Source organism: Eublepharis macularius, chromosome 6, assembly GCF_028583425.1.
Source record: "Eublepharis macularius isolate TG4126 chromosome 6, MPM_Emac_v1.0, whole genome shotgun sequence".
Lineage (NCBI taxonomy): Eukaryota > Metazoa > Chordata > Lepidosauria > Squamata > Eublepharidae > Eublepharis > Eublepharis macularius.
The window spans coordinates 59,843,442-59,870,743 of NC_072795.1; the positions used below are offsets into that span (position 1 = coordinate 59,843,442).

At 40.3% G+C, this 27,302-nt stretch overlaps 1 protein-coding gene across 3 annotated transcripts in view; it reads left to right on the forward strand.

The window, feature by feature from the left end:
- Positions 1-27,302, forward strand: part of ARMC8 (armadillo repeat containing 8) — a 106,274-nt gene that overhangs the window by 30,280 nt on the left and 48,692 nt on the right. For all 3 annotated transcript variants that reach the window (XM_054982536.1, XM_054982537.1, XM_054982538.1), the window contains 3 exons: positions 5,880-6,022; positions 6,105-6,202; positions 26,885-26,977. In XM_054982536.1, coding sequence (XP_054838511.1) covers positions 5,880-6,022; positions 6,105-6,202; positions 26,885-26,977 — 334 coding nt within the window. The remainder of the gene's footprint in view (positions 1-5,879; positions 6,023-6,104; positions 6,203-26,884; positions 26,978-27,302) is intronic.

The window sequence follows — 27,302 nt, forward strand, 5'->3', positions numbered from 1 at the left end:
ATCTAATTCAAATGTAGCTATCTGTAGTTTTTATCATACTATTGCTTCATCAGTCTTGAGTGGTATTGGGAAAAGCATTCATTTAATGAAGTGCTCGATATCGTAACATTTTATAACCAGTTGGCTGTTGAAACCAGAAAAGTGTGTTCCTTTAAAACTGTGGAGATTAGTTCCGCTGAATATGGGATATGAGGGATGCTATATTTTATATAAGAGACTGGAAAGTTCCTTCCTGATATATAGTTCTCAAAGCAAAAAGCACTAAGCTATGATGCAATTTCTAGTACTCCCTCTGGGGAAAATACAGATTGTTCTTCGAAATAACATATCCAGATTGCTGTAGAAATTGGACAAAATACTTTCTGAAATAATTTAGTTACTGAATATTTGAGAATTGCTCAAGTATGCAGGAAGTTGAGATTTTTAGTTTGTTGATCTGGGTGCAGGAATGTGTTGTCTTTTTTTGATCTACAAAATGCTAAATCAAGTCACAGAGACAGTTAAAGCACCAGACAGAGGATTTCTGTCAGAGTTAGTGTTAGGTTACATGCAAGAAGAAAGTGAAGTAGGGCCACTTAGCTCCATTTTCTTCTGAGAATGAACTTTGAGACCTGATAATCCAAATGGCACACTATTTGCTCTTACATGTTGCCTTGTCTAAATCTTCCAGTTGTTGCTGTAGAAGTTACTTGGCCTGTTTTAATATGCTCAGCTTCTTTCAAACTATCTAGAAATAGGACTTACTAGTGGCATGTATCCAACTGTGCAGTTCCTATTTGTAGACCAGGCTCCCACTGTTGACCTCCACTTCCCCCCCATACTGTTCCTGATGTCCCCCTGACATCTAGGAATAAAATTGGGGGTGGGTAGTGTACTTCAGCAGGAGAGGGAAGATCCCTCTCCATGAAGTCTGTAAGTGGTTGGATACGTTCCAGTGATTCCTAGACATATCACGGTGCATGGTATTAGTATCTATTTATTTATGTCGTTTATAGTCCGCCTTTCTCACTGAGACTCAAAGCGGATTACACAGTATGAGATTAGTACAATCAGTATCGTTTCAATAGAGTATCAAGGACATTTCCATAAACAATGCCATAGGGTAAATAGATACAAGTTTAAAAGACATAGTATTAGCAAGAATCCAATACAGAGTAGTAAAAATACTGAATAGTTCGATTTTGCATCGTTTATGAAAAGCCAGGAGAGTGGGGGCTCTTCTGACTTCCTCAGGCAAGTCGTTCCGCAGGATAGGGGCAACTACAGAGAGAGCCTGTGTATGGCTGCTGCTGACTTCATCCGTGTGCAGCCTGGCACCTGCAGGAGACCCTGTTCAGATTAGCGAAGCTGCTGTGGAGGAACATAGGGAGGGAGGCGGTCCCATAGGTATACGAGACCAAAGCCATGAAGAACTTTGAATGTAATAACTAATACCTTGAACTGAGCACGGTAACTGATGGGTAGCCAATGGAGCGACTGTGGGATGGGAGTGATGTTCATGCTCTTGCTCGCTCCTGATAACAGTCGAGCTGCAGCATTTTGCAGTAATTGGAGCCTCCTAGTTAACTTAGATGGGAGACCAATGTATAGAGCATTACAGTAGTCAAGCCTTGATGTTACCATAGCATGGATCCAAGTGGCTAGTTCAGCAATGTCAAGATAAGAAAGCATTTTTTGCCACTGCCTTAACTTGTTTTTCTAGTAATAATGCTGGATCCAGTATAACCCCTAGGCTTTTAACTGAGTCTGCAAGGGTCAGACAAACTCCATCGAAAGAGGGGAGTACAATGCCCGTCAAGATCTCTGTCTTCCCAACAAGCATCACTTCCATCTTGTCTGGGTTCAATTTCAATTTGTTGTTTTTCAATCATTTCACCACAGCTGTCAGACAGCAATCTAAGATGTCTTCTGCATCCTGTGGGGACCTGGATAGTGAGATATAGAGTTGGGTTTCCTCTGCATATTGGTGACATCCAACTCTATAGCTGTGAATGAGTTCTCCTAAAAGGCTTTACGTAGAGGTTGAATAACATAGGAGATAAGATTGTGCCCCGTGAAACCCCGCAAGATAGTTTCCATTCTGGAGATAGCTGATCTCCAATGGCAACCCTTTGAGTCTGCTCCAAGAGAAACAATTTAAACCAATCCAGGGCACATTCTTTGATGCCCACTTCCGTTTCTAAATGCCTCAACAGGATGGCATGGTCTTCTGAATCAAAGGCTGCAGATAGATCCAATAGAAGCAATAAGGAGGCATGGCCTTTGTCTATATTCAGACGGAGATCATCCACTAATGCTACTAGTGCTGTCTCTGTCCCATGCTCCGGTCCGAAAGCTGACTGGAAAGGGTTCAGAACGCTAGAGTTATCCAAGAAGGTCTGGAGTTGGTCAGCTACTGCTCTCTCAATCACTTTGCCCAGAAAGGGCAGATTAGAGACTGGGCGATAATTGGCCACATCGTTTTTGTCTAGGGGTGCTTTTTAAAGCAGCGGATAAATAACCGCCTGTTTCAGCTGCCAGGGAAAGCAGCCCTGAGTTAGTGATTGATCTACAATAGACCTCAGTGGTTCATTTATGTGGTCCTTACTTGATGTTAATAGCCAAGATGGGCAAGGATTGAGCACACAAGTAGTAACTTTCATAGACATCAAGATCCTGTTAAGATCTGTCATTGTAATTGGTTCAAAGCAGTCCAAATGTAAGCTGGATGGTGTTTTAAGCATTTCTTCTATTTTTGCATTGCAGCTAGCATCTAGATCAGAGTGTATTCGTGCTATTTTATCAGCGAAAAATTTAGCAAAGGCCTCACAGCTAATTGTCTGTTCTTGACACTGTAAAGATTCAGAATTAGGAGTTAGGAGGCATCTGGATATCTTAAACAATTGGGATGGTCTTGAACTAGCCGACGCAATGGTTGCTGAAAAATAACGTTTCTTTGCCACTTTCATTTCTGTTTCATAGGCCTTCCAGTGGCTTCTGTAGCATGTTCTATCTGCTTCCGCATGAGTTTTTCGCCAGCACCTTTCTAGACGTCTTCTAACCATCTTTAAGTCAGCCAGCTCCATGGTAAACCATGGGGCTGGTGTCCGTTCCAAAGGCCAGAGAAGTTGATAAGGAGCAATGGTGTCAATAGCTTCAAGGAGCTTCACATTCCACACTCCTACAGCAGCTACCATGGGGCATGTGTCTAGGATTCTAAAATCCCCCAAGGCATTTTGGAATCTAGAAGGGTCCATGAGCCTTTGTGGCCGAATCATTTTAACTGGACCCCCTATTTTTTGGGGAGTTGGGGCTATATTAACTTTTGCCTTCAGCAGATGATGGTCTGACTATGGTTCAAGCCAAACCTCCAATGCTGAAACAAGCTTTTCTCTTAAAGCCTCAGTGCAAGATATTAAGTCTAAGGTATGGCCTCTTTCATGTGTAGGGCCTGTCACAATTTGCGAGAGGCCCAGGGTTGCCAGGAAAGCTATAAATTCTGGAGCTGGGCCTGACTTTGAACACTCAGCATGGATGTTGAAGTCTCCAAGAACAATAAGTCTAGGCGTCGCCAATGCCATGTCTTCTAGCAGCTCTGCCAACTCAGAAAGGGTGCTTATGGAGGAGCTAGGTGGTCTGTACACAAGAAGGATCACCAATCTATCTTTAATTCCCAGCGATAGGTACATACAGTCACATGCATGTGCCTATCTCTGGGAATTAAAGAAATTAAAGATTTCATTGTAATTCTGTGAAGAGTTACTCCAGTCTAAGTCCATTGATTTAAATGGACTTAAAATGGAGTAACTGCATAGGATTACAGTATAAGCCATTTGTGATTTCGGCCATTTCTGGTCATCAGTATTAAAATGCTTTCTGGCTCTTAAGAGCTATCTGTGTGTTAAAAACAAGATGGTCAAGGCAGGTTACAGTGTCACTTAAAACCAAAATAAAATGCCAGTAATGAACCATACAAAAACCAGAAGCCCATTCTCAGCATTAATATCAGGAATGGCAGGTCTTTAGCAATATCATAAAACATCCTTCTAAACAGTTTGATCTTACAAAGCCTAAAGATCTGTAGTGCAGGAGCATTCCTGCCACCTTCAGGAAGGTCCATTCTGTGATGTAGAGCTCACCACTTTAAAAAGCCGTGCAACTGACAGGGGCTGTTTTGATCTACCGGTAAAATGGCACAATGAACAAGCCTTGATCAGCAGAGGGAAGGTGATGCAGCAGTATAGTGGGGAGGCAATCTGGCAGAAGATATATGGGTCCTAGACAATGAAGGACCAGTACCTTGAATTGAATCTACAAACAAACAGCCAGTGAAGTATTTTCAAGATAAGTGTAATATGCATGTTGTGGTTAGCTTTAGGTAATACTAAGTTTCCTGCATTGTGCTAGCTGAAGCGTCTGCATTGTTTTCAAGTGCAGGCCTCTGTAGTGCTCGTTACAACAGTCCAGCATTGAGGTTACTGTGGCATGGGTCTCTATGACCAGGTTGGGTGGATCAAGGGAGTTTACTTCACTATGTGGAGCTAGAAAAAGGCATTTCTGGAAGCTAGATTAACTCATTTTCCCACCTATAGTACCAGATTTAACATTACTCCAAAACTTCTAGTTAATTTAGACAGGGGTCACAGAACCCCATCAGACATGAGGAGCACAGAATCTCAACCTTACTAGCCATCATTATCTGTCAACATAGGATCATACTTCCTCTCTGCTACTTTCAAATATTTTGGCTGCCGGGCAGATAGAAATATGTCTCTTCTAGTAAGTTTTGTTGCGTAATTGGCAGTAACTTTTAGTACTGTCTAACTTTACCTCCAGTTGAGTGATGATTTCTCCCAATCCTAGATAAGAACTGAAAAACCTTTTTGGAGTGGGGAGGGAGTCATGTTGAGACTTCAAGAGATGGGTTAGATATCTTTTAAATAAACTTGTTGAGATCCCTTGAGTTTTTTGAGCCCCCATGAGTGAGAATTGAGAAGGCATGTTTGACATGCTGTATGACCTTGAGAATAGTTAGTGTCCTCAACTGAAACGCTACTCATTATGCTGTAATTGCAATATACAGGGCAGAGGTTACCTCTGCTGGTGAACAGATCCATACCTACAGGTTACATGTCAGCTGTTGATCAGTAAGTAGTAATACTCTTCTAGCCTGTTTTCAGTTGTGAGCGCATAGAATGATCAGCTTATTCCGCCCCCTACCCCAGCCCAAGGATGAGTTTCCTGAACTATATGCTTTTCTTTGCCACATAAGTCACTTCATAAATGGTCTCTATTTAAAAGTATTGCAGCTTTCACAGAAAATGCTCTGTATTGGATTATATCGTTTTTCTTCCTGTGGACCACCCGCCCCATGTTTCCTCCTTTCATTCATATGTCTGCCATCTGACATGCCACTCCGTGTCCATGGAATAGCCACTTTATTTCTGTATAAAGCTACCTTCTTCATGGTTTAGCTGCTACTTTAAGTTTGCTCAAACCTTCCTGGTATTGTCCTATCTAATTTTTCATTGCTTTATGGCTCCCTCGTACATTTTCCTTACTGTCAGTCTTGGATGTTGCTTGTTTCCCTCTTTATCCATCTAATACAGATTGAAAAATCTCAGAGGAATAGCAATGCATGTTCTGCATTCTGGGTGGCACTTAGCACATGGCACTAAATAAATATGGAATATTTTCCCTTTTTAGTATTATTTGCAATGTCTTGCTAAATCTAAACACAAGACACACAAGGAAAGGAAGAGAGATCCGTTTCACTGTTAGAATTTTTGTCCATTTGGGATAGTAGAAATTTCCTTCCTTTTATCTCAAAGAACACAAATAACTTCTATATTTAAATTATGCTCCCAAGTGAAACTGTTCCTCTGTGTTTCCATGTGTAGGTTGCTATATCTGCTTCAGCAAGAAATCTCCAGCACAGAGTTGAAAACTGAATGTGCAGTGGTGCTGGGAAGCCTTGCAATGGGTACAGAAAATAATGTCAAGTCTCTTCTGGACTGCCATATCATACCAGCCTTACTACAAGGTACCTTTATTTTTGTTATTGTCTTAGCTACTTGTCTGCACATTGTAAGATCTAGAAAAAGTATCTTAACTTGTGTTTGCAGGATTACTGTCACCAGAACTTAAATTTATAGAAGCTTGCCTCAGGTGTCTTCGCACCATTTTTACCAGTCCTGTAACTCCTGAAGAACTGTTGTACACGGTAAGTTTGTAGGCGCAAGGTACATCTTTTCTTTCTTCTGCAGTTCCTAATGTGTTGTGCAAGTGAATGCATTGCTGAGACCATAATTCTCATATGGCTGTTTTAATTTATTATCATAAGGACTATACATGACGTTAGCTGAAGGAGGGCTGGCTTTTAGAATCGGAAAACATTTTCAAGGCTTTTGTGCTTACTAGAGCACTTGCATTTTCAAGCAGTTTTCATGTGTTTCTAAGATACTAAAGCTAATCATTGAGAATTTTGTAACCCAGTAAGAAGCATGGGGCACAACTTCAGTCTGTTGTGACCGAAACAAGTTAGTCTTCCTCTTCCTCTTAAGTATCAGTGTAATCTCAAAATACAGTAAGTAAAAATTTTGGATACAGGAAAAATACCATTGTAAAATAGTAATGTAGAATGGTTTCAGTGAAATGGTTGACAATTTCTTCATTTGTTAAATCTTGTAAGATGTTTGCTATTTGTTGTTCATGTGACTAGGTATTCTTTGGTTAAGAATGAGTTCAATTAAAAGAAATGGGCTTGTATTTTATGCCTTTGTCGTGAATGCGCTTCTTTTTGTCTATTGCAAACATAGTCCGTTCACTGTGGAACATGCTTCCTCTGGTGCTGCATAGTTCTATAAGAACTGTGTATTTCAAGCAGGCAAAAATGCTTTGTGCCAGATGAAGATGCTCCACAGTTGAGTACAGATTCTACAATGGACTAAGAGGAACACAAGCAGGATGAAGGTATAGGATCCAAGCCATTCTTTCGCAAGACCAATCTTATATAGAAACCTGAGAAAACTTGTTAGTCTTGCTGCTGTTTGCAATAATGTTTTTCATGAAAATAGCTAGGATGCAATGTGCAAACCTATGCGTTTCTGTTAGAAATCTGTTTCTGCAAATGAGGGATCGTTTGCATAGATTTACTTTGCCTGGAATCTTCAGTGCTGTTGCTGTTTAGTTACCATTATTTGCTGTAATGATAGCCTCTTTTTACTCTTGTTAATGCTAAGATAATAACAGGAACTGAATGGATTTCTATTTCAGCTAGATTTTGTCCTGTTTCTGGATTTGGGCTTTCAACAGCCAGAAGAGTGTGACAGGGAGGAATTGTTCAGGCTCCCAGAACATCTCTTTTTTAAAATTTGATAATTTTTATTGATTTGGAGTTCAAATACAGAATAACCACATCAGAATCTATACAAACCACTGTTCTCTACAACATATTTGAAATACATGAGCACGTGTTTCATCTTGATATTTTGAATTCCAGCATATTATGGGAAAAACATTCCACAGATTTGTTCACTACACAATTTAGTCTATACAATTAAATAAGCGTAATATCTTAATTTAATCATCAAGACTGCTTTTCATATTTTATTAAACTCTTCAGAAACTTGCAAAGATTCTTTATTCTTCTGATTGGTTGCTATGTATATTTTTGCTGCTGTCAACAAGTTTATAATCATCTCAAGATCTATTTATACTTCCTTTCAAAAAGCACAATAGCTTTACTTATCTGTTAATAGTCTATTACCAGTTGTTTCAAATATTTTGTTCAAAATATTTAATTCTAGAATATATGCATAAAATCAGCTCATCATTGTGGCTTCTGTGCAGTCCCACATGGACTCTGTGCATGTGCAAGCAAGCCGCAGACATTCTGAAAGCTCCTGTAGGCACGAGATGTTCACCTGGCCTTTTCACACTCTTTCCCCACTAGTGTGCCTATAAAAGGCAAGGGAAGCGGCTCTCTCAGTTCTTCTTTTTCTGCCACTGAAGGACATCCTCTCTCTCTCTCTCTCTCTCTCTCTCTCTCTCTCTCTCTCTCTCTCTCTCTCTCTCTCTTATCGTCGGTTCTGTCTTGAATGAGATCTATGGCCTCCAACACCATGACTTCAGAGTCTCTCTTCAAGAAATGCTTTTGCTGTGGGATAAAGAAGGCTCAGTCAGATGGCCTATCGAGGGCCAGGAGCTGGATTCCCAAACCCAGTACCCCGTGGCCCAAGTACAGGAACTCCGTCTTTGTTGGGTTCAGTTTCAGTTGACTCTGTTTCAACCAATCAGTCATGGCTGTAAATGCGTGTTCCAGGACATCTGGGGCTGAGTCGGGCCATCCATCCATCATCAGATACAGCTGGGTGTCATCTGAATATTAATGACACCTAAGCCCGAAACTGCACCAACTGGGCAAGGGGGCGCATGTAGATGTTAAACAATAAAGGGGAGAGTTTTGCTCCCTGCGGGACCCCGCACACCAATGGGTGATGGGGTGACAATTTCTCCCCAAGTGCCACCCTCTGTCCCCGACCGTGGAGAAAAGAGACAAGCCACTGTAAGGCAGTCCCTCATATCCCCACATTGGCGAGGCGGTGGATCAGATGGTCATAATTGACTGTGTCGAACGCTGCTGACAAATCCAATAAAACCAGCAGTGCTGAACCACTTCGGTCCAGATGTCTGTGAAGGTCGTCCGTGAGGGCGACCAGCAGCGTCTCCATCCCATGTCCTGGCTGGAATCGAGACTGAAAGAGATCTAGGGCCGAGAAATCCTTCAGGAACCCCTGAATCTGTCTCACCACCGCCTGCTCAATCACCTTTCCCAGAAACGGGAGGTTCGAAACTGGGCAATAATTGACCAGGTCAGTACAGTCCAATGATGTTTTTTTCAAGAGAGGCCTCACCACGGCTTCCTTTAATGGCCCGGGGAAAAACCCGATGCCCAAGGACGTGTTAACAATGGCCTCCAATGAGGACTGTAGACCATTAGCACTGGCCTTTACGAGCCACGATGGGCATGGGTCCAGGGGGCATGTGGTGGGCCTAACTGATCACAGGATCCTGTCAATCTCCTCCCCAGAGAGTGGACTGAACTGATCAGATATTGACCCTAAAGACGGCCAAGGGCTGGCAACTGTGGCTGGCAAGTCACGGCGGAGAGACAAAATTTTATTAGCAAAAAAGCTCCCCAAAGCCTCACAGCTAATGTCTGAATTCTGAATTTGACGGCCTCCCCCTGGGAGGGAGACCAGTGACTGAACCACATTGAACAATTTTGCTGGGCGCAAGCTAGCTGATGCAATGGAGGTGGTATAGAACTCTTTCTTCACATCCTTCACCGCCATCTCATAGGCTTTTATAAGCATCCTATAAGATGATCTTGCCTCTTTGTTGCAAGATCGCCGCCACACTCGCTCAAGCTGTTTTAGCTCCTCGAAGCTCCTCTGTATACCAGGGGGCCCGTCTTACACAGGAGCAAAGAGGGCAACGGGGAGCGATTTCATCAATGGCTTTGGAGAGCCGGCATTGCCAGTCCTCCACCAGCTCATCTAATGAACGACTGTGAAGCATAGGATCCTGCAGAGCATTCTGGAATCCAATTGGATCCACGAGTCTCTACAGGCGAGCATAAATCAGCTCACCACCCTTGCAAGGGGGGGGTCCCCAGTTGTTGTGGCCTCTGAGTCTTCAGAGGATGAAGACCTCGGGGAGGACGACAGGAGTGGGACTATTCCAAGCCCCTCCAGAGGCAGCTGCTTGGAAGACCAGCAGGGAATGGAGCAACAGGAACCCTTGCCAGAGCAGGTTGAGGAATCCAGGGCAGACTCAGGGACAGAGGCTGTTCCCTTACCTGCACCAGCTCCTGAGACCAGGGCAGAATCTCCACCCAGCTCCCCTGAACCTGATAGGCAGCGCAGAGGGAGACAGCGTCTTGCTGCACAGGAAAGGAGGCGAAGTGCAAGGCTTCAGGCACTCAAACAACGACGTAACGACCTTGAGTTGTAACAGGGTGGAGCACTGCCCTGCAGGTGAGAGCTCTTAAGCCAGGACGCTCTTTCCCTCGTTGCAGAAGCACCTGCGCACAGACCCACCCGGTTCTACTGCAACTCAGTTCTGCTCTGACTGCTCTTTGGCTCTGACCCTTGCATTCAGCTCCTTGGACTACGCTTCCTGACTGCTCCCCCGTCGGCTTGGTTGAACTCCGGACGTTCAGAGAGGCTCGTGGCAGACTCCCCGCCTGCATTCCAGCACACCAGTCGAGCCCTCAAAACGGACTGGTCTGACCATGGCATTAGTTCTATTGCCTCTAGATCCACATCGAGCCCCATCCCAAAGATCAAGTCTAGCGTGCGGCCCGCTTTGTGTTTGGGGGTTGATACAAATTGGGAGAGTCCCAGCACTGCCATGGAAGCTACCAGGTCTGCAGCCTGCACAGGGGAGGCATTTTCGGCATGGACGTTGAAGTCCCCCAACACTCTGGAGTACTCCAAGGCCCACCCCGCCACCACCTCTAGCAGGTGTGACAGGGTATCTGCTGGTGTGCTGGGCGGTCGGTACACCAAGCAGACAGCCAAACTCTCTTCAGCACCCCACACCAGGCCTACACATTCAATGCTAGAGATCTCAGGGGCGGGGAGCAGTTTGAAGGAGAAAGACTCTTGAGCGAGGATTGCCACCCCTCCCCCTAGGCCTCCTATTCGGGACTGATGAAGAACCGAATACCATGGGGGGAGGTCAGTTCTCCCAGGGCGACCATTTCGCCTTCCCTCATCCAGGTCTCGGTCCATATTACTCATTGCAAAGAAGTCTTGCTATGTTGCAGTCTTTATGGACCTGGCATTGCACAGTCTAGTGAGTCAGGGTTCTGAGAACATTGTCTTCAACTCAGATGTCAATCAGCCTCTTTTCCATCTCTTTCCAAACGTGAGATCCCTGAAATTTTAGATGTTGATGGCAATTCCACACCCCCAATCTCTTTTTTCAGGACTTTGTAAGACTTCTTTTCTGCCAAATCTGGTAAACAGTTGCAGCTAGCCCATCATGAGAGGCATCGCTGATGGGCCTATTACTAATCTTATGACTCCTTTTACCATTGCTATACCTATGGTTATGAGGACTCTTCCATATATGTGCCCGCCTCATCATAATTTTTACCATGAGGAAGATCCTTGTGTGCCTGGAACCAAGGCACAAAATGAAGCCATCAGCGGTTCCTTCCTTGGCTCCAGAAGAGCCCATGGTTCAGGACCCTCCTTTAGAACCATCTACCCATTCTGATGAGGATTGAGATAAATTGGTTCCAACTTAGCATCTGAACCATCACTACCAGAAGGTCCCTGGAGATTGAGGCCACATGCTGTGCTCCTACCTCTTCAGATTCAGTGTTCAGGGTCCTCATTCTGACACTGGGTCCTTTTGCCTTCCCCATTATGCCGGGCATACTTGATGTAACTAAGGACATTTGGGTTAGATCCGCTTCAACATTTGCAACTTCAAAGAAACTGGACAATTTATACAAAACTAGATAAGATGGATCAGGTTCACGCACCTTCTAGTTAACTCTATTATGACAGAAACTCTTCAAGAGAAAGGGCTTCAGAAAACTTCAGGTCACTCAGCAACCCTTGACAACGAAGGGGGAATACTTGACATTTTGGACAGAAAAATGTGCCTCATCAGCCTTGGCCTTTTGCATAGGCAACTATGAGACTATTATGGCTCGCTATCAGCTTTTCCTTTGGAAAAAATTAGATTCTTATCTCACCATAATTCCTGATGTTAGATGCTTCCCAAGATCACCAAGGAAAGGCTTTAAGGCTCTCTAAACAACAAATTAACACTGGCAGACCCATAGCTGATTGTACATCCAGAGTGATCTATAAACACTCATGGCTCTTGACTTCCGGCTGATGTCGTGGCGCGAGCAGTCAAGCCTCGGGGTCGCTCTCCCCAGAGACTGGCTGAACTGCATTCGTCTGGGAGATTTATATCCTTAACAACATCTGGAGGATGTTGAAGCAAAGGAATTAAGCCTCGGAACTCTCTTCTGTCAGTGGCAACTGATGGGAGCGGATCCTGGGGTTTCCTAAGCCAAGACGAAGAGCAGAGGCTGTAATGGCCTCTGAGCCGAAAGACAGCCAGGACTTAACAGCGTAACCTTCAATTTTTCATCCTGCTTGAGACGAGATTTGCATCTGAGCTGTGAGTTTGCTGCTAAGCTAAGCTATATGTCAGCTGTGATTTACTGGTTAAGTTTTGCCGAAAGTACTAAAAGACGCAATTAAGAGACTATAAATCACTTTTACTTGAGAAGAGAGAAAAGGGGGAGGTTCTTCCTCACATTAAATGGCTTTCAATTGTATAGAAACTCATCCGTTTCTTTGTTTTTCATGAATTAACTTCTATTTTGGAATATTTTGGAGCGTCCCATTACTTATTTAGCAGATTTGGATTTGGAAGTTGTTTCTTGCAGGGTTTTTTTTTTTTTTTGAGACTGGAAAGGGAAGACATTTTTCAGTAAGGGTTTAGACTGTTATATACTTGGAGACTTTTAACTAATATTACATTCCTTCTTGCTGGGCTTTTTCCTTTCCTTTTGCTCTTTTTATTTGCCCTGAAGAATGTCCCAAGACCCTGTTTTGTTTTTTTCTATTTAATACTTATATTTTGGATTATAAAACGACAGGATACTGTGTGAGAAGATTTTTTTTCCTTTGAAGACAAGCTATTGTGGAAAATTACTGCAGAACTTGCTTAGAGGCAGTTTGTGTGATCCTTTACTGCCACCTGCTGGATTAATCTTGCAGAGATTGGAAAAAAGATGACACTGAACTTTAAACTTGGTTAAATGCTCGGTATGCTATGTTTTTCTGGGGAAAAGGGAGGAAAGAACTGATGGGGGCTTGACTAAAGAGAGTATCTAAACATTGCATAGTTAAGAAAGCTAAAGATTGTAAGAGTGGTGGAATGTGAATTAACAAAGTGGTGTTTTAATATATAAGGCCTTATATATATATATAATTATTACTTGTTTGTAGTTGGTATTTAGAGGTGATGAGTAAATCTGGGGAAAAATTATTAGCTCAGGACACACTCCCAATCTCTCCAGCGCAGCTGAAAACAATACCATCGATGGTCCAGGAAGCTGCATCAGATCTGCAGAGCAACTTTCAAACTATGTTTCAAACAGGAATAGATAAAATCCAAAATACACTTGTTCAAGTTGTAGAACAAATAAAAAGTTTGAATACAGAAGTGGGAGAGCTAAAAGGGAAAATGAATTATTTCCAAACACAGCTGGCTGAAAATAAACAGACAACTCAAGAAATAGCTGAGAAAATTAAAACAGTGGAGAGAAAGAGTGAAGAAGCCATGCAGAAATCAGAAGAAGGAGCCTCCCAGCAAAATACTACTTGGAACTTCTTGATGGGATTGGAAATGGAAAGAGCCTCATACTTTTTAAGGTTTCAGAATGTCTCAGCAGAAATGGAAATGGAAGAAGCTTTAGCTGAATTTTTGGAAGAACCACTAGAGGAGATTGCTAAGGAAATTAATTTAATATATAGAGTCAATTCAACGTATGCAAAAAAGAACAATGTACCAAGAGAAGTACACATCAAGTTTGGAAGAAGAGCAATAAGGGATCCTATCTTGAGAACATTACGGGATAAATCTTTTAAGAAACAGGACAGAGAGATAACAGTGCTGAATGAGGTGCCATGGAAAATAAGGCAAAAGCGAAAGGAATACAAGACTTCAACAGACAAATTAAAGGAAGATTTAATCTCCATTTGATAGCTAACCCTGGAGGGGGTTAGCTTTAATTATGAAGGAGAGAGATTCAAAATTGACTTGACCCACAAGATGGAGAACTTCCTGGAAAGATGTAGGAAGCAACGTAAGGAAAGAGAGGGCAAGAAAAAGACATTGAACATACAAGATGGACCAGAAAAAGACAAAGGAACCTCAACGCAAGACTACTGAACAGCATCGGAGGAAAAGGCTGGACTGTCATCTTCAAAAGCTGCAAGTTCTAAACCGAAAGCATAGAGAACAACAAGAAGAAATAAAGAAGATAGTAACAAAGAACGAGCATAATGGAAGGAAAGCCTATAAAAAAAATTTCAACCAACATTAATGGACTAAATCACCAGAAAAAAGAAAAAAACCTTTAAAGAATTAAAAATGTTAAATGTGGACATTATTTGCCTACAGGAAACCCATATAAGAAAGAGAGATCAACATTATTTAATATGTAAAAAACTTGGATCTACATTTGTTACAGCGGACTTGGTTAAAAAAAGAAGCATAGTAGCCTATATAAGGAAAGAATTGAAACCAAATTTGATTTACGCAGCTGAAGATGGTAGAATACTACTGGTTGAGATCTTGATTGGGGAAAAGAAGATCCTACTTGCAATGATATATGCACCGGATGATCACCAGGAAAATTTTTATCAGAATCTGACTGATGTTTTGCAAGTTTTGATTATATGGACATATGTCTAATAGGAGATTTTAATGCTGTATTCGACCAAGACCTTGACAAGAAAACTACAAAGAAATCTAAAAGTTCAAAAGGACTACTCCCAAGAGCCTTTCTTAGATTGGCAGAAGAATATAAACTGATTGATGCCTGGAGAACAAGAAATCCATCAGGAAGAGACTATACATTTTATTCAGACTATCACAAAGCTTGGTCCAGAATAGATATGTGTTGGATTTCTGCAAGCCTACTACAAGAACTTAAAGATGTGGATATACCTCCCAGGACATATGCTGATCATAACCCCTTAATGGTGAAAATAGCAGAGGTACCCAAAAAAATTTAGATGGAGACCGAATGTACAGATATTGAAGAATAATTTTTATTTTGCAAGAGGCAAAGGAAGAAGTGAAACATTACTTTCAACAAAATACAAAACCTGAAACACATGAATATTGTTTGGGAAGCAAGTAAAGCATACTTTAGAGGTTTGGCGATAAGATATGCAGTTAAATCGAAACGAGAGAAACAATATTGCTACAAAGAAATATAGGGATGCTTAGAGAAGAAGGAAAAAGACTTTAAAAAAGATCCTGCAAATATAACTTCAAAAGGTAACATTAAAGCACTACAGAATCAAATAAATTTGTTATTGATGGAAGAAATTGCACAGAACATTAAATTCGCCAAACAAAATTATTTTAAACATGCAAATAAATCAGGGAGATGGTTAGCCTACAAACTCAAAAAGGAAAAGGAGAAAAGACTTATTTTTTTTTTAATAAAATTTTTATTGGAATTAGAATCATATAATTACATATTACAATCAATTCCCATTTCCCAATTTCTAACCCCCACCCTTTCCCCCCTTTTCTTTTGACTTCCAACAGTTTTCCAACCCTTTGTCCGTTTTCTCTTACTCATTTTTAATTCATCTATCTAACAAACCTGTATTTTTCCCTTTAATCTAAGCAATAATTCTTTAACTATTTTTAATACTCTATACCTTATCTTATCTTTAAGTCCCTTCTTCCACATTAGACAAACAATTTGTCCCTTTTTAACATAATTTCGTAGTTTCCTGGTTTCAGATATTTATATAAGCCTTATACCATATAACCCATACATTTATATAAGTCAACCAATTTGACTTATATTCCGTATATTACTTTATATAACTATCATCAAAAGTTATCAATCAATTTAATCCATATATTTCTTCAGGTAGACTTATTCAGTTTAACATGTTACACGTTTATACCAGAAACCATATTAATTAGTCTGTCCTTATAGTTAATTATTTTCTATCCATATTCTATATGTTTTTCTATATATAACAATCTAACAAAATAGCTGCTTAGACATTTTCATTTCTCTCTCTACTCTCCGGTAAAGTCACCCCCCTCCACATTTCGTCATATTTCAGTAATTCTCGAACTGCCACAGTTCTCTTCCCACCTCCCATTTCTTCAGCACATATTGCTTCAGCTTCCCCCAATCTGTGTTGAACTGTCCTGGGTCCAGATTTCTCAGTTTTCTTGTCATTTTATCCATTTCGGCCATATACAGCAATTTGTAAGTCCAATCCTCCATAGTTGGCACTTCTTGTACTTTCCATTTTTGCGCATACAAAAGTCTGGCCGCTGCTGTCATGTAAAATAACAGTGTTCTATGTTGGGCTGGAATGCTCTCCATTCCCAAGTTCAGTAGCAGGAGTTCTGGGTTCTTATTAATTTGAAATTGTAGAATCTCACTTATTACTTTTATTATTTCTCCCCAGTACTGCCTGGCTACCTCACACGTCCACCACATATGATACAGAGAGCCCTCATGTTTTTTACATTTCCAGCATTTATTAGAAGTGTTCAAATTCCCTAGCGCAATCTTCTTTGGTGTCATGTACCAACGATAGATCATTTTGTAAATGTTCTCTTTGATATTAGTACACGTTGTAATCTTCATTGTGTTTTTCCACAAGTATTCCCATGCCTCCATTGTTATCTCTTTATTAAAATTTATGGCCCACTTCACCATTTGTACTTTGACTATTTCATCTTCAGTATACCATTTCAACAGTACTTGGTATACCTTGGAAATTTCCTTCTTATCCTCTTTCAAAAGTGTCTGCTCTAGTTCCGAATTCTCTGTTCTTATGCCTCCCTTTGCACAATCCGAATTGTAGAGATCTCTGATCTGCCTGTACTGGAACCAATCGTAATTGGGAGATAACTCATCCTGCGTCTTTATTTTAAGTTTAGAAGATTCTATTCGGGTTATCTCCTTATATGTTAAACACTGTTGCTCATTATAGACAGCTCTCGGATCTATTACTTCATACGGAACTACCCACATGGGGGTTCCTTCTTGTAGGAAGTCTCTATACTTCTTCCAGGTTGCATATAGGCTTTTCCGTATATAATGGTGTAGGAACATAGAGTTCACTTTTACTTTGTCATACCATAGGTATGCATGCCATCCAAATATTTTTTTGTATCCCTCTAGGGCCAATAATTTCTTATTCTTCAACGTCATCCAATCTTTCAGCCACACTAAGCAAATTGCGTCATAGTAAAGTCTTAAATTGGGTAGTTGCATTCTGCCTCTTTGCTTTGCGTCTTGTAAAACTTTCATTTTCACTCGAGGCTTCTTGCCCGCCCAAACAAAATCTGATATTTTCCTCTGCCATTTTTCAAACTGCTTAGAGTCTCGGATAATTGGTATTGTCTGTAACAAAAACATTACTCTTGGTAACACATTCATTTTAACTGCTGCAATCCTTCCCAGCCATGACAAATTCAATCTATTCCATTTAATCAAATCTTGCTCAATCTGAGTCCATAATTTTTCATAATTGTTTTTGAATAGATCTATATTCTTTGCAGTCAGTTCAATTCCCAGATATTTCACCTTAGTTGTTACTTCACAATCCGTTATTTCCATTAACAGTTGTTGTTTTTGCTTAGTCATATTTTTACATAATATCTTTGACTTCTTTTTGTTGATATAAAACCCTGCCAGATCTCCAAACTCTTTAATCTTCTCTATCACTTTTGGCATATTCTCCATTGGATCTTCCACAATTAACATTATGTCGTCCGCAAATGCTCTAATTTTATAAGAAAAGTCCTTTATTTTTATTCCGCGGATTTCTTCATCTTGTCGTATTTGTATCATCAAAATCTCCAGTACCAAAATGAATAGCAACGGAGACAACGGGCAACCTTGTCTTGTTCCTTTACTTATAGTCAATTTCTTGGTGGTCTCGTCATTGACCACAATTGCTGCATTCTGGTCTCTATAAATTTCTTTAACTGCTCTTATGAATTTTTCTCCCATTTGTAGCTTTTCCATAGTGGCAAACATAAAGTCCCAGTTCAAGTTGTCAAACGCTTTCTCTGCATCAACAAAGAAGAAACCAACCTCTTTGTCACAACGCTTATCATAATACTCAATAGCATTAATGACTGTCCTTAAATTGTCTCTGATTTGCCTGCCAGGTAAAAAACCTGCTTGTTCCTCCTCAATAATTTCCGAAAGCCACCCCTTCACTCTCTCTGCCAGTATCTTTGCAAAGATTTTGTAGTCATTGTTAAGTAAGGATATTGGCCTGTAATTTTTCACATTAGTCGGATCTTGGCCCTCTTTAGGGATCAGTGAAATGTTGGCTTCCTTCCAGGTATCTGGAATCTGTTGATCCTTTAATACTCCATTGATCACTTCTTTTAGGAATGGTACCAGTTCATTGGCCATTGTCTTATAAAATTTAGCTGTAAGTCCATCTGGCCCTGGTGCCTTTCCCAAATTTGTTGATTGTATTGCCATTTTTATTTCCTCATCCGTTACTTCATTGTTCAATCTGTCTCTCCACGCTTCCGAAATTACTGGGAGCTTCATTTTCTCCAAATATGTCGCTATTGATTCTTTATTGACCTCTTTCTTGTTATACAATTTAGCATAAAATTTATAGAAGGCTCTGCTAATGGATGTCTGTTCCAAATACGTTTTATCATCTTCACATATTTTGTTTATTATTTTCTTTTCCTTTCTCTTTTTCAATTGCCATGCCAAATATTTCCCGGGTTTGTTTGCACCTTCAAACCCTTTTTGCTTTAGTCTTTTAAGATTCCACTCCAGTTCTTTATTGTTCATTGCTGTTAGCTGTTCTTGTAGTATTTTAATGTCCTGATAAATTTTCTTTTTCCCCGGTCTCTTCTTTAACTGTATTTCTTTGGCTTTTATTTTTTCCATAATCTCCTGTCTCTTCTCCTCTTTCTTTTTTCTGGCTCTTCCATTTAAATCCATTAGTATGCCCCTAATTACCGCCTTGTAAGTATCCCAAACCTTGTTGGTTGGTACTTCTTTATTCATGTTGTATTGTATGAAGAACTTTGTTTCTCTTCTAAGCATCTCCATATTCTCTCCCTCTTGAAGTAAGTTCTCATTTATTCTCCATCCTTTCCTTTTGCTCCTTCTCCCCAATTTCCACATAATTGGATTATGATCCGAGCCTACCATCGGCATTATTTCCACTTCCTTAGTCCATAACGCTAAGTCTTTTGAGGCCCAGATCATATCAATTCTCGATAATGTAAAGTGTCTTGCGGAGTAAAACGTAAATTGTCTACTTTTCGGATTTTGTCTTCTCCATACATCTTCTAAAGTTTCCTGTTGTATCAGTTCAAAAAACAACTTTGGTAGCAATCCTCTTTTCTTTTGTGCAGTTGATGATTTTTTGTCTAACTCCAGATTCGTCACTCCATTGAAGTCTCCAGCAAGTATTATCTGAGAAAAGACTTATTTATGACCTATATGATGAGGCAGGAAATGAAAAGACACAAAAAGAAGATGATTGTGGGAGTCGTCTACAAAAAACTATGGTAAAGTTGGAGTACCAATAGAAAAGCAAATACAGTATTTACAAAAACATGATCTACCTAAGCTATCAGAGGAAAAAAGGAAGAAGCTGAATGAACTGTTCACGGTAATGGAAATAATGGAAGCCATACCAAAACAGAATAATGGGAAAGTACCAGGACTAGATGGGCTCCCAGCAGAGTACTACAAAGCATTGGAAGATGTGATTCTTTTGCCATTTAAAAGTATGATCACCACAGCAGTGCAAGAAACATCTCTGCCTGAACCATGGATGGCTGCAACAATATCAATAATACATAAAGAGGGAACAGATGCAAAAGATACCAGGAATTATCAACCCATATCCCTTCTTAATTGTGACTATAAAATATTCACTACACTACTAGCCACAAGATTGAAAAAAATACTACCTGATCTAATACACCCAGACCAGACGGGATTTCTCCCTAAAAGACAACTGAGAAATAACATTACAACTGGCTTAAATCTATTGGGATACTATGAAGTACATCCTGAAAAACAGATGGCCATTGGTGTTTTTGGATGCCGAAAAAGCTTTTGACAACATCAATTGGCAATTTTTTATTCAACAAATGAAAGAGATGGAATTTGGAATGGAATTCATAAAAGCGATTGAAGCTATATATAAGAAGCAAAAAGCAAAAGTAGTTATTAATGATGATTGGACTGAAACGATTTGGATTGAAAAAGGAACAAGACAGGGCTGCCCCCTCTCACCATTAATATTTATTCTGATGTTGGAAATATTGATGAGAACTGTGAGGAGTGATGCGACAAAGGAAGCCACCATTAAGGGCCATAAATATAAAGTACAAGCTTTTGCGGATGATTTAGTATTCATACTTGAGGAGCCTTTAGAATCAACAGAGCAACTAATATATCATCTTAAAAAATATGGCTTGATGACCGGAATGAAGATGCTTTTCTATGGTATGGGAAAACGAAGGGACACAAATACCCACTTGCCCTTGAATAGACAGCAATGTGGGGCTCCTCAACATTTGATTGATTTGCAAACTGTGAATATTTGAACATCATTAATAAGAGACGATGTTGAGAGACTGTTTGGAGGCTACGGTCTGTTGAAAGTGTTATATGTTGTTTCCTGTATTGATTCAGTATGATGGATTCTTGAACTGTATATATGTATATATACCCCCCATGACGTTCTGTATATATGTATATATACCCCCCATGACATTCTGATGGGCAAACTGGAAGACTGTGGACTGGACTATAGGACAGTTCGGTGGATAGGGAACTGGTTAGAGGACCGCACCCAAAGAGTGGTGGTCAACGGCGTTTCATCAGATTGGAGGGAGGTGTCCAGTGGGGTGCCGCAGGGCTCGGTTTTGGGCCCGGTACTTTTCAATATTTTTATCAATGATCCAGATGAAGGAGTGGAAGGGCTGCTCATTAAATTTGCTGATGATACCAAATTGGGAGGAGTAGCAAACACCCAAGAAGATAGAATTAAAATTCAACAAGACCTGAATACTCTGGAGAAGTGGGCAGCTGTGAATAGGATGCAATTCAACAAAGACAAGTGCATAGTATTACATCTGGGCCACAAAAATGGGAAGCACAAATACTGGATGGGGGATACACTTCTGGGCAGTAGTATATGTGAAAGGGATCTTGGGGTAAGAGTGGACTGTAAACTAAATATTTTAAGATCCATTTGATTAGAAAGTCCCTTATATCAGTATGGGATTGCTCTCTTTAAATATTTGAAAGGCTGTCATTTGGAGGAGGGCAAGGAGCTGTTCCAGTTGGCAGCAGAGGGTAGGACCCGAAGCAATGGGCTTAAATTACATGCACAAAGGTACCGGCTGGATATTAGGAAAAACTTTTTCACAGTCAGAGTAGTTTGAAAGTGGAATCAGCTGCCTAGGGAGGTGGTGAGCTCCCCCTCACTGGCAATTTTCAAGAAGAGGCTGGATGAATACTTGTCAGAGATGCTTTAGGCTGATCCTGCACTGGGCAGGGGGTTGGACTAGATGGTCTGTATGGCCCCTTCCAACTCTATGATTCGATGATTCTATGAATCATGAGTTCTATCCATTATCTGTCAAGGTTATTGTCTGGAGTTCAGGACAACCTCGAATTAAGAACCAAGAAGGTTAAAGAAATCCCAATCACGGGGCTAAATATTAAAATTACTAAATGCAGAACATAAATATAACAAATATATATAAAAAACTATTACATGCCCAAATACAGCCTCAATTCAGATTAAAATCTTACCAAAAAAACCCCTCAAACCACACACTACACACTACTATGTAACTCCAGACTGCACTTACTGATTCTTCTTGGACCAAAATAGGAAGGTCCACAATTGAATTGCCACCCAAGACACATGTACCTTACTAGGGCGGAAGGTGATTTCAGATGAGGCCTTTAAAGCACATCTCTGCCTTGAGTTATTGATATTAATTGGAAGAGATATTCCAACTTGGTCCAATATTGATTATATTTATAAATTATTATTGTATTGTCTTCACCATTGAAGAAGGCCACATGGCCGAAATGTGTTTGGTTAGGGTTACATAAGGTTCTGGCTTGGGTTTTTTGTAAGATTTCAGTCTGAATTGAGGCTATATTTGGGCATATAATAGTTTTTATATTATCCAGTAATAAATACATGTATTTTGTTGTATATTGATACATATTAATCTTCTGCATTTAGTAATTTTAATATTTGGCCCTGTGATTGGGATTCTTTAACCTTCTTAGGTCTTAATTCAATTTTGTTTGGGTTAAGTTCCCCCCTTCTTTTTCTTCTTGTTCAGAACAATTTCTCCAAACATCCCACCCCTGTGCAATCCCCCTCCTCCCCCTCCTCTGCTCTTAGCAGAAGTAGAGACCTTATTATCAAAAGGTGCCTGTAAGGACCAGGCCTTGTACCACTTGATACAGAACGTTACGTTTGAAACTTTGGTTCAGTCCTTATATCCTGCAGAATTCTTACTTGGCTTGTCTCTTGGGAAAGTCCATACTCTGTTAATTAGCTGCACCTGGGATGCTTTCTTCTCCTGAGGGAGTGGCCTTGTAGAAGGCGAGAGCCTGGTGCTGATCTCAGCCATACCCTTACTCCCTAAACTTTCACAAGGTTGTCATGTCCAATTAAGAAACTGAGCCCTGATTGGTTCCTCAAGTGGGCTGATGTCCCTCCAGATTTCAAGAAGTCTCTTTGTCTCTAGGCAGTTCAGATCAATCTTTCTACCCTGTAGCCATTGCCATTTACCTGCAATGAGAGAACGAGCTGCTCAGAGCTCCATGCTACCTCCAGAATGCCTAGAATAAGCTGGCATGGATGGACTTTGTAAGATCAACCAGCTTTGGAACCAACTCAGAAAGCGTTTAGTCAGATAGCCAGTAGTATTTTAGCTAGTTAGAACATTTTTAGGTCATGAAGCTGTTATTTGTTTTCAGCCTTGCCTAAATGCTTTCTAAGAATGGTTTCTGCCTGGCACACACCCCTACATTCTGTCTTTAATAAACTCTAATCATACATTTTTTCTGCCTGTGTCCAGTGTTGCTTGCCAAGGAGGTACACACATTCAGAAGAACCCAGGAAGCTGGGATGCTTCAAACCAACAACCAGAGCTCTTAGAGGCTCCTAGGGGTCTTGAGTGGCAAGGCAAGCCGTCAGGGATGGGGGATGAGAGTCTCTGGGTCGATAAAGCGCCATAGAGAAAGTTCCATCTTGTACAGATTTTCTCATGTTATTTAATCAGAGACAAAAAGTTGGTAGGCTCCCACTCTATTTTGGACCTGTGTTCCCTAAACAAGTTCATAGTTTCAAAAAAGTTTTGAATGTTGTTGTTAAAAGATGTTTTTTGCAAGGATCTAAACCTTTTTGTCTCCTTCAAGGGGATTAAAATTGGCCACAAAATCTCTCCTCGGACTCTTTTCAAATGGATAGCGTGGCTCATTAAGACTGCTTACACTGGGTACAACCAATCTTGTCTGCTCCACATTCAGGCACAGTCCACATTCTCTGCCTTTAGGCTAGGCCTCTCGTTGACTGACAGCCACTTGTTCTACAGTCTCTGCATTCATCAAACACTGTGCCATTGATGTTGACCCCAGATGTGATGTAGCAGTAGGCAGAGTCTTCTTGAAGAGTCTTGTTAAATGAAGAGTTTTACACTCTCCTCCGGGGTAAGTCAACTTGATACTCTTCCATGGGGGACTGCACAGAAGCCATGATTATGAAAACAAGGTTGCACTTACCTGTAACTGTTCATCAAGTGGTCTTCTGTACAGGCGCACATCCCTTCCTCCTTCTCCACTGTGAGTTCTTTTTCCTTCTTGCTAGCGACTTTGAGAACTGAGAGGGAGCTGCTCACCCAGCCTTTTATAGGCACGCTGTGGGAAGGAAACCACTTGAAAAGGCTGAGTGAACATCTTATGCCTCTTAAGAACTTTTAGACTGTCTGCAGCTGGCCTGCGCATGCACATATCCTATGTGTGCCTGCACAGAAGACTATTCGATGAACAGCAGTTTCAGGAAAGTGCAACTTTGTTTTTGTATCATCCAGCATCTTTGGCAACTATCCCTTGTGATATTGTACAATGAATGTAATTTATATGGAATAAGATAGCATTGATATTTAACTTTTGTAAAATTCTCTTTCATTTCCATAGAGATTAATCTATAGGGAATATTTTCCCATATCCAGTCTGTTTTAGAAATTTTCCAATTTAAATCTTTATCCCACATCTCTAAATGTGGAATTGGATGATAGATCCAATTCCAGCTATACCTCCTGATATACTAAGGCTATTTGCCTCTTTAAAGAGCCTTCACAGTGGGCCTTTTGTCTTATTTTCCTTGGTTCCTTTAGAAGACTTAGGGCACTGTACCTTAAGATACTGAAAAAAGAGCTGTTTTTCACCATTCGTCACTTCTATCTCATTATAAGACAAGGAATTTTGATTTTTTACTAAATCTTGTGGAATCAATAAACCATACTTTTCCCAAAGAGACATTTCTCCTGATATACATGTTTACTACAAAGAAAAATGAGGCTAATGAAGATAACCCTACTCCCAGAACATCTCAGCAGCTTTAATGGAACCAGCATCCCATTCCTGGTGGGAGTAAGAAGCCATAGAAAGCTTGTTTCTGGGATTAGATATCTGGGATTGTATCCAAAGATGCTTTTACATCAGCATAATGACATTTCCATTAGTGGGGACTAACTTTTGCTAATTCTTCTCTCCACTACTATGCTGTTCATGAGGATCCCCAAAGGCAGAACTTTGGAGTATTTGATGAGCTGGAGCGGGGAGGTCAAAAAGTTCCATTCCATGAGCTTTGCTTGCCGCACTTAAAATCCAGCCCCTGGTTTTTTCTTACCAACTCTAAACAAACTGCCAGGCTGCACTGTAGAGAGTTCAAAATAGTGACACAGAAGTTTTCTTTGGGTAGGGAAATAAAATGAAAACAATCCCAAGCAAAGTCTGAGACAGCATACAGTTATGTGGAGTCTGATTACTTATTACTTCTTATTTGTATTGATTATAATGTTTCTAAGGAAGCTGAAATTGTATATTGATACTGAAATTAGGGAGAACTTTCCTCCAATTATATACATTTAAGGTAGCAATAACGGTAAAAGAAATTTAAGTTGCATTTTATGGACAGTTAAGAATGTATAAGAAAATTGCCAAGGAACTTGGTTGTATCTGGTTTTGGTGGAAGGATCTGCTGCAGATTCTTCTGCTTTCGCTGCAGCTGAAGCTTCACTGCCGCTGCCGCTTCCAGAGCAGGTCCCCAGGAGCAGGCAGCCTGCAGAACGCCCTGGGAGAAAGTAGCAGCTGCCCGCCCCCAAACAAAGCCCTCTTATGGCTCTTCAGGCAGCGATTCTAACAGAGAGGGGAAGGACCACTCGAACTTCACTTCCCAGCTAACCTTGCAAGAAAAATCTAGTGTTCTCCACGTAAAGAAAGTCACTTGTAGCTTTGCTCTGACTCTGTTCATTTGTCATTCAAGTGTAATTCGTCAATTTTAGCTTGGCCCTCAGAGGCATTTTCTCTTCTGTCTGACACAGGAAATCATGCTGCCTGCTGTAACTTGCATGTGTATCCTGTAAAAACAAAACCTGCATTTCCCACAGAAAAAGCATTTTACTTGAATGCAGATGTATGCAGATGTAATTAAAACAAAAGATTATTTGACTACGCTTTCTTTTAATTATATGATGTCCCTGCTACTAAGCCTTTTAAGATGTTTAAAGATTCTGAATTAAATATTTAACAATGGGAAATGATTGAGGTATCTAGATGTTAAATGTAACTTATAGATGAGAAGCTCGTAGTGCCAGTTTCTGTACTGGATTCATAATCTTTTTCTCCCATGTTGGGCTTGAGTACAGGAAATAAATAAGCCTGCCCTTCCCCAGAACAGGGGCAATTGTCTCTAAGAAAATTCAATTATTGTGTGCATATTTATGCTCTGTCAAATACAGAAACTTAAAGCAGTGCTTGAAGCATATACATAGTAAATATGGCATATGTTTTTTTTAATTTCTCATGTCTGGAATAAAGCAGTATTTCCATTGTCTTCACTAGCATGTCAGTCTACCTTCTCCTTTATGTCTTCAGAGTTAAGAATGGGCAAGGGTCACCATGCCAAGAGTGATGAAAGTATAGCTATACAAAAACACTGCCAGTGAAGCCTCTCTGCTGGTCATTCCTATTCTGTAAATTATTTGCAGTCTGGAATGCAAATTTCCTCTAATTTAGTTTTAAAAATTTTTTTGGCTAGCTAAGCTAAGCTTAATTGAGTCCATGCATTGTGGCTTGGTGGGTGCTTGGCAACCCCATCTGTCTTTGCAATCCTGGGCAGACAACAAAAATAGTAGACTTACCAAACCCTGATGGGCCTGTCACACATACTTAATAGATTTGTGATTTTTGTATTTCTTTACATCTTTTATTTTGCTTTTCAGAAATAAGATTTTGGAGGACATCAGAATTCTTTGTAGAAAGGGGCAGATACACAGTGGGGTAGATTAGTAGGGCTGACAACACGGCAGAGACCACCTTTGCTTATGTTACTTTGTAAACAGGTTTGTGTTTTAATGGTGCTATTAAGCAGTGAATGGTGATGTGATAATACATGGAATTGTGAATTCTGTTGCTTTTTTAGCATTTAGCAAATGCTATGGCTTGTTTCTAAACTACTTCTTAACCATACTTCTACTTCAGTCCCAACTTCTGTAAGCAACAGTGAAATTCTCAGTTTTCTGATAATTTTGCTGAGTCCTGTGCTGTGAACTAAATTGTTCTGAAAAAATGTGACAGCTGTATATACTGTAAACTCACTTACTACACTTTCAGATAGGTATAATTTAAGCCTCCCATTTTAGAGTCCCAAGTTGCTTCATTGTGGACCTCACCTGTAGAGAGACTAGAAAAGGACATGTTTCAAATATAACTCATTGATGGTTTTTTAATTTTACTTTTAATGTTCAGTGTTCTTTCTTGACTTTATAGGATGCTACAGTTATTCCCCACCTCATGGCACTGCTCAGTAGGTCTCGATATACTCAAGAATACATATGTCAGATCTTCTCACATTGCTGCAAAGTAAGAAAGGAGCATGGCTATTCTCTACAAGGGTCTGTAAAAACCAAATCTTCCATTTTTGGCTTTCAGAATATTGTTCTATTAAGATATTTAATTGTTGGCTTTGAATGAATCAGTAGGCCAGTTGCAGCGCAATCTCATTTTTCAATTTGCATGCAGCACTTCTGGGGTTTTGCTCATTAAAGAAAATTAAGAGAAGAAAATGGGGTAAGGATAGACATATTATGATTAAGTTACCCAGATATCCCACAGTATGACTGCAATGTAGAGATTTTAATGAGCTTCTAATTGAAGCTCTCAAATCAGAGCAACATGAATGTTGGTA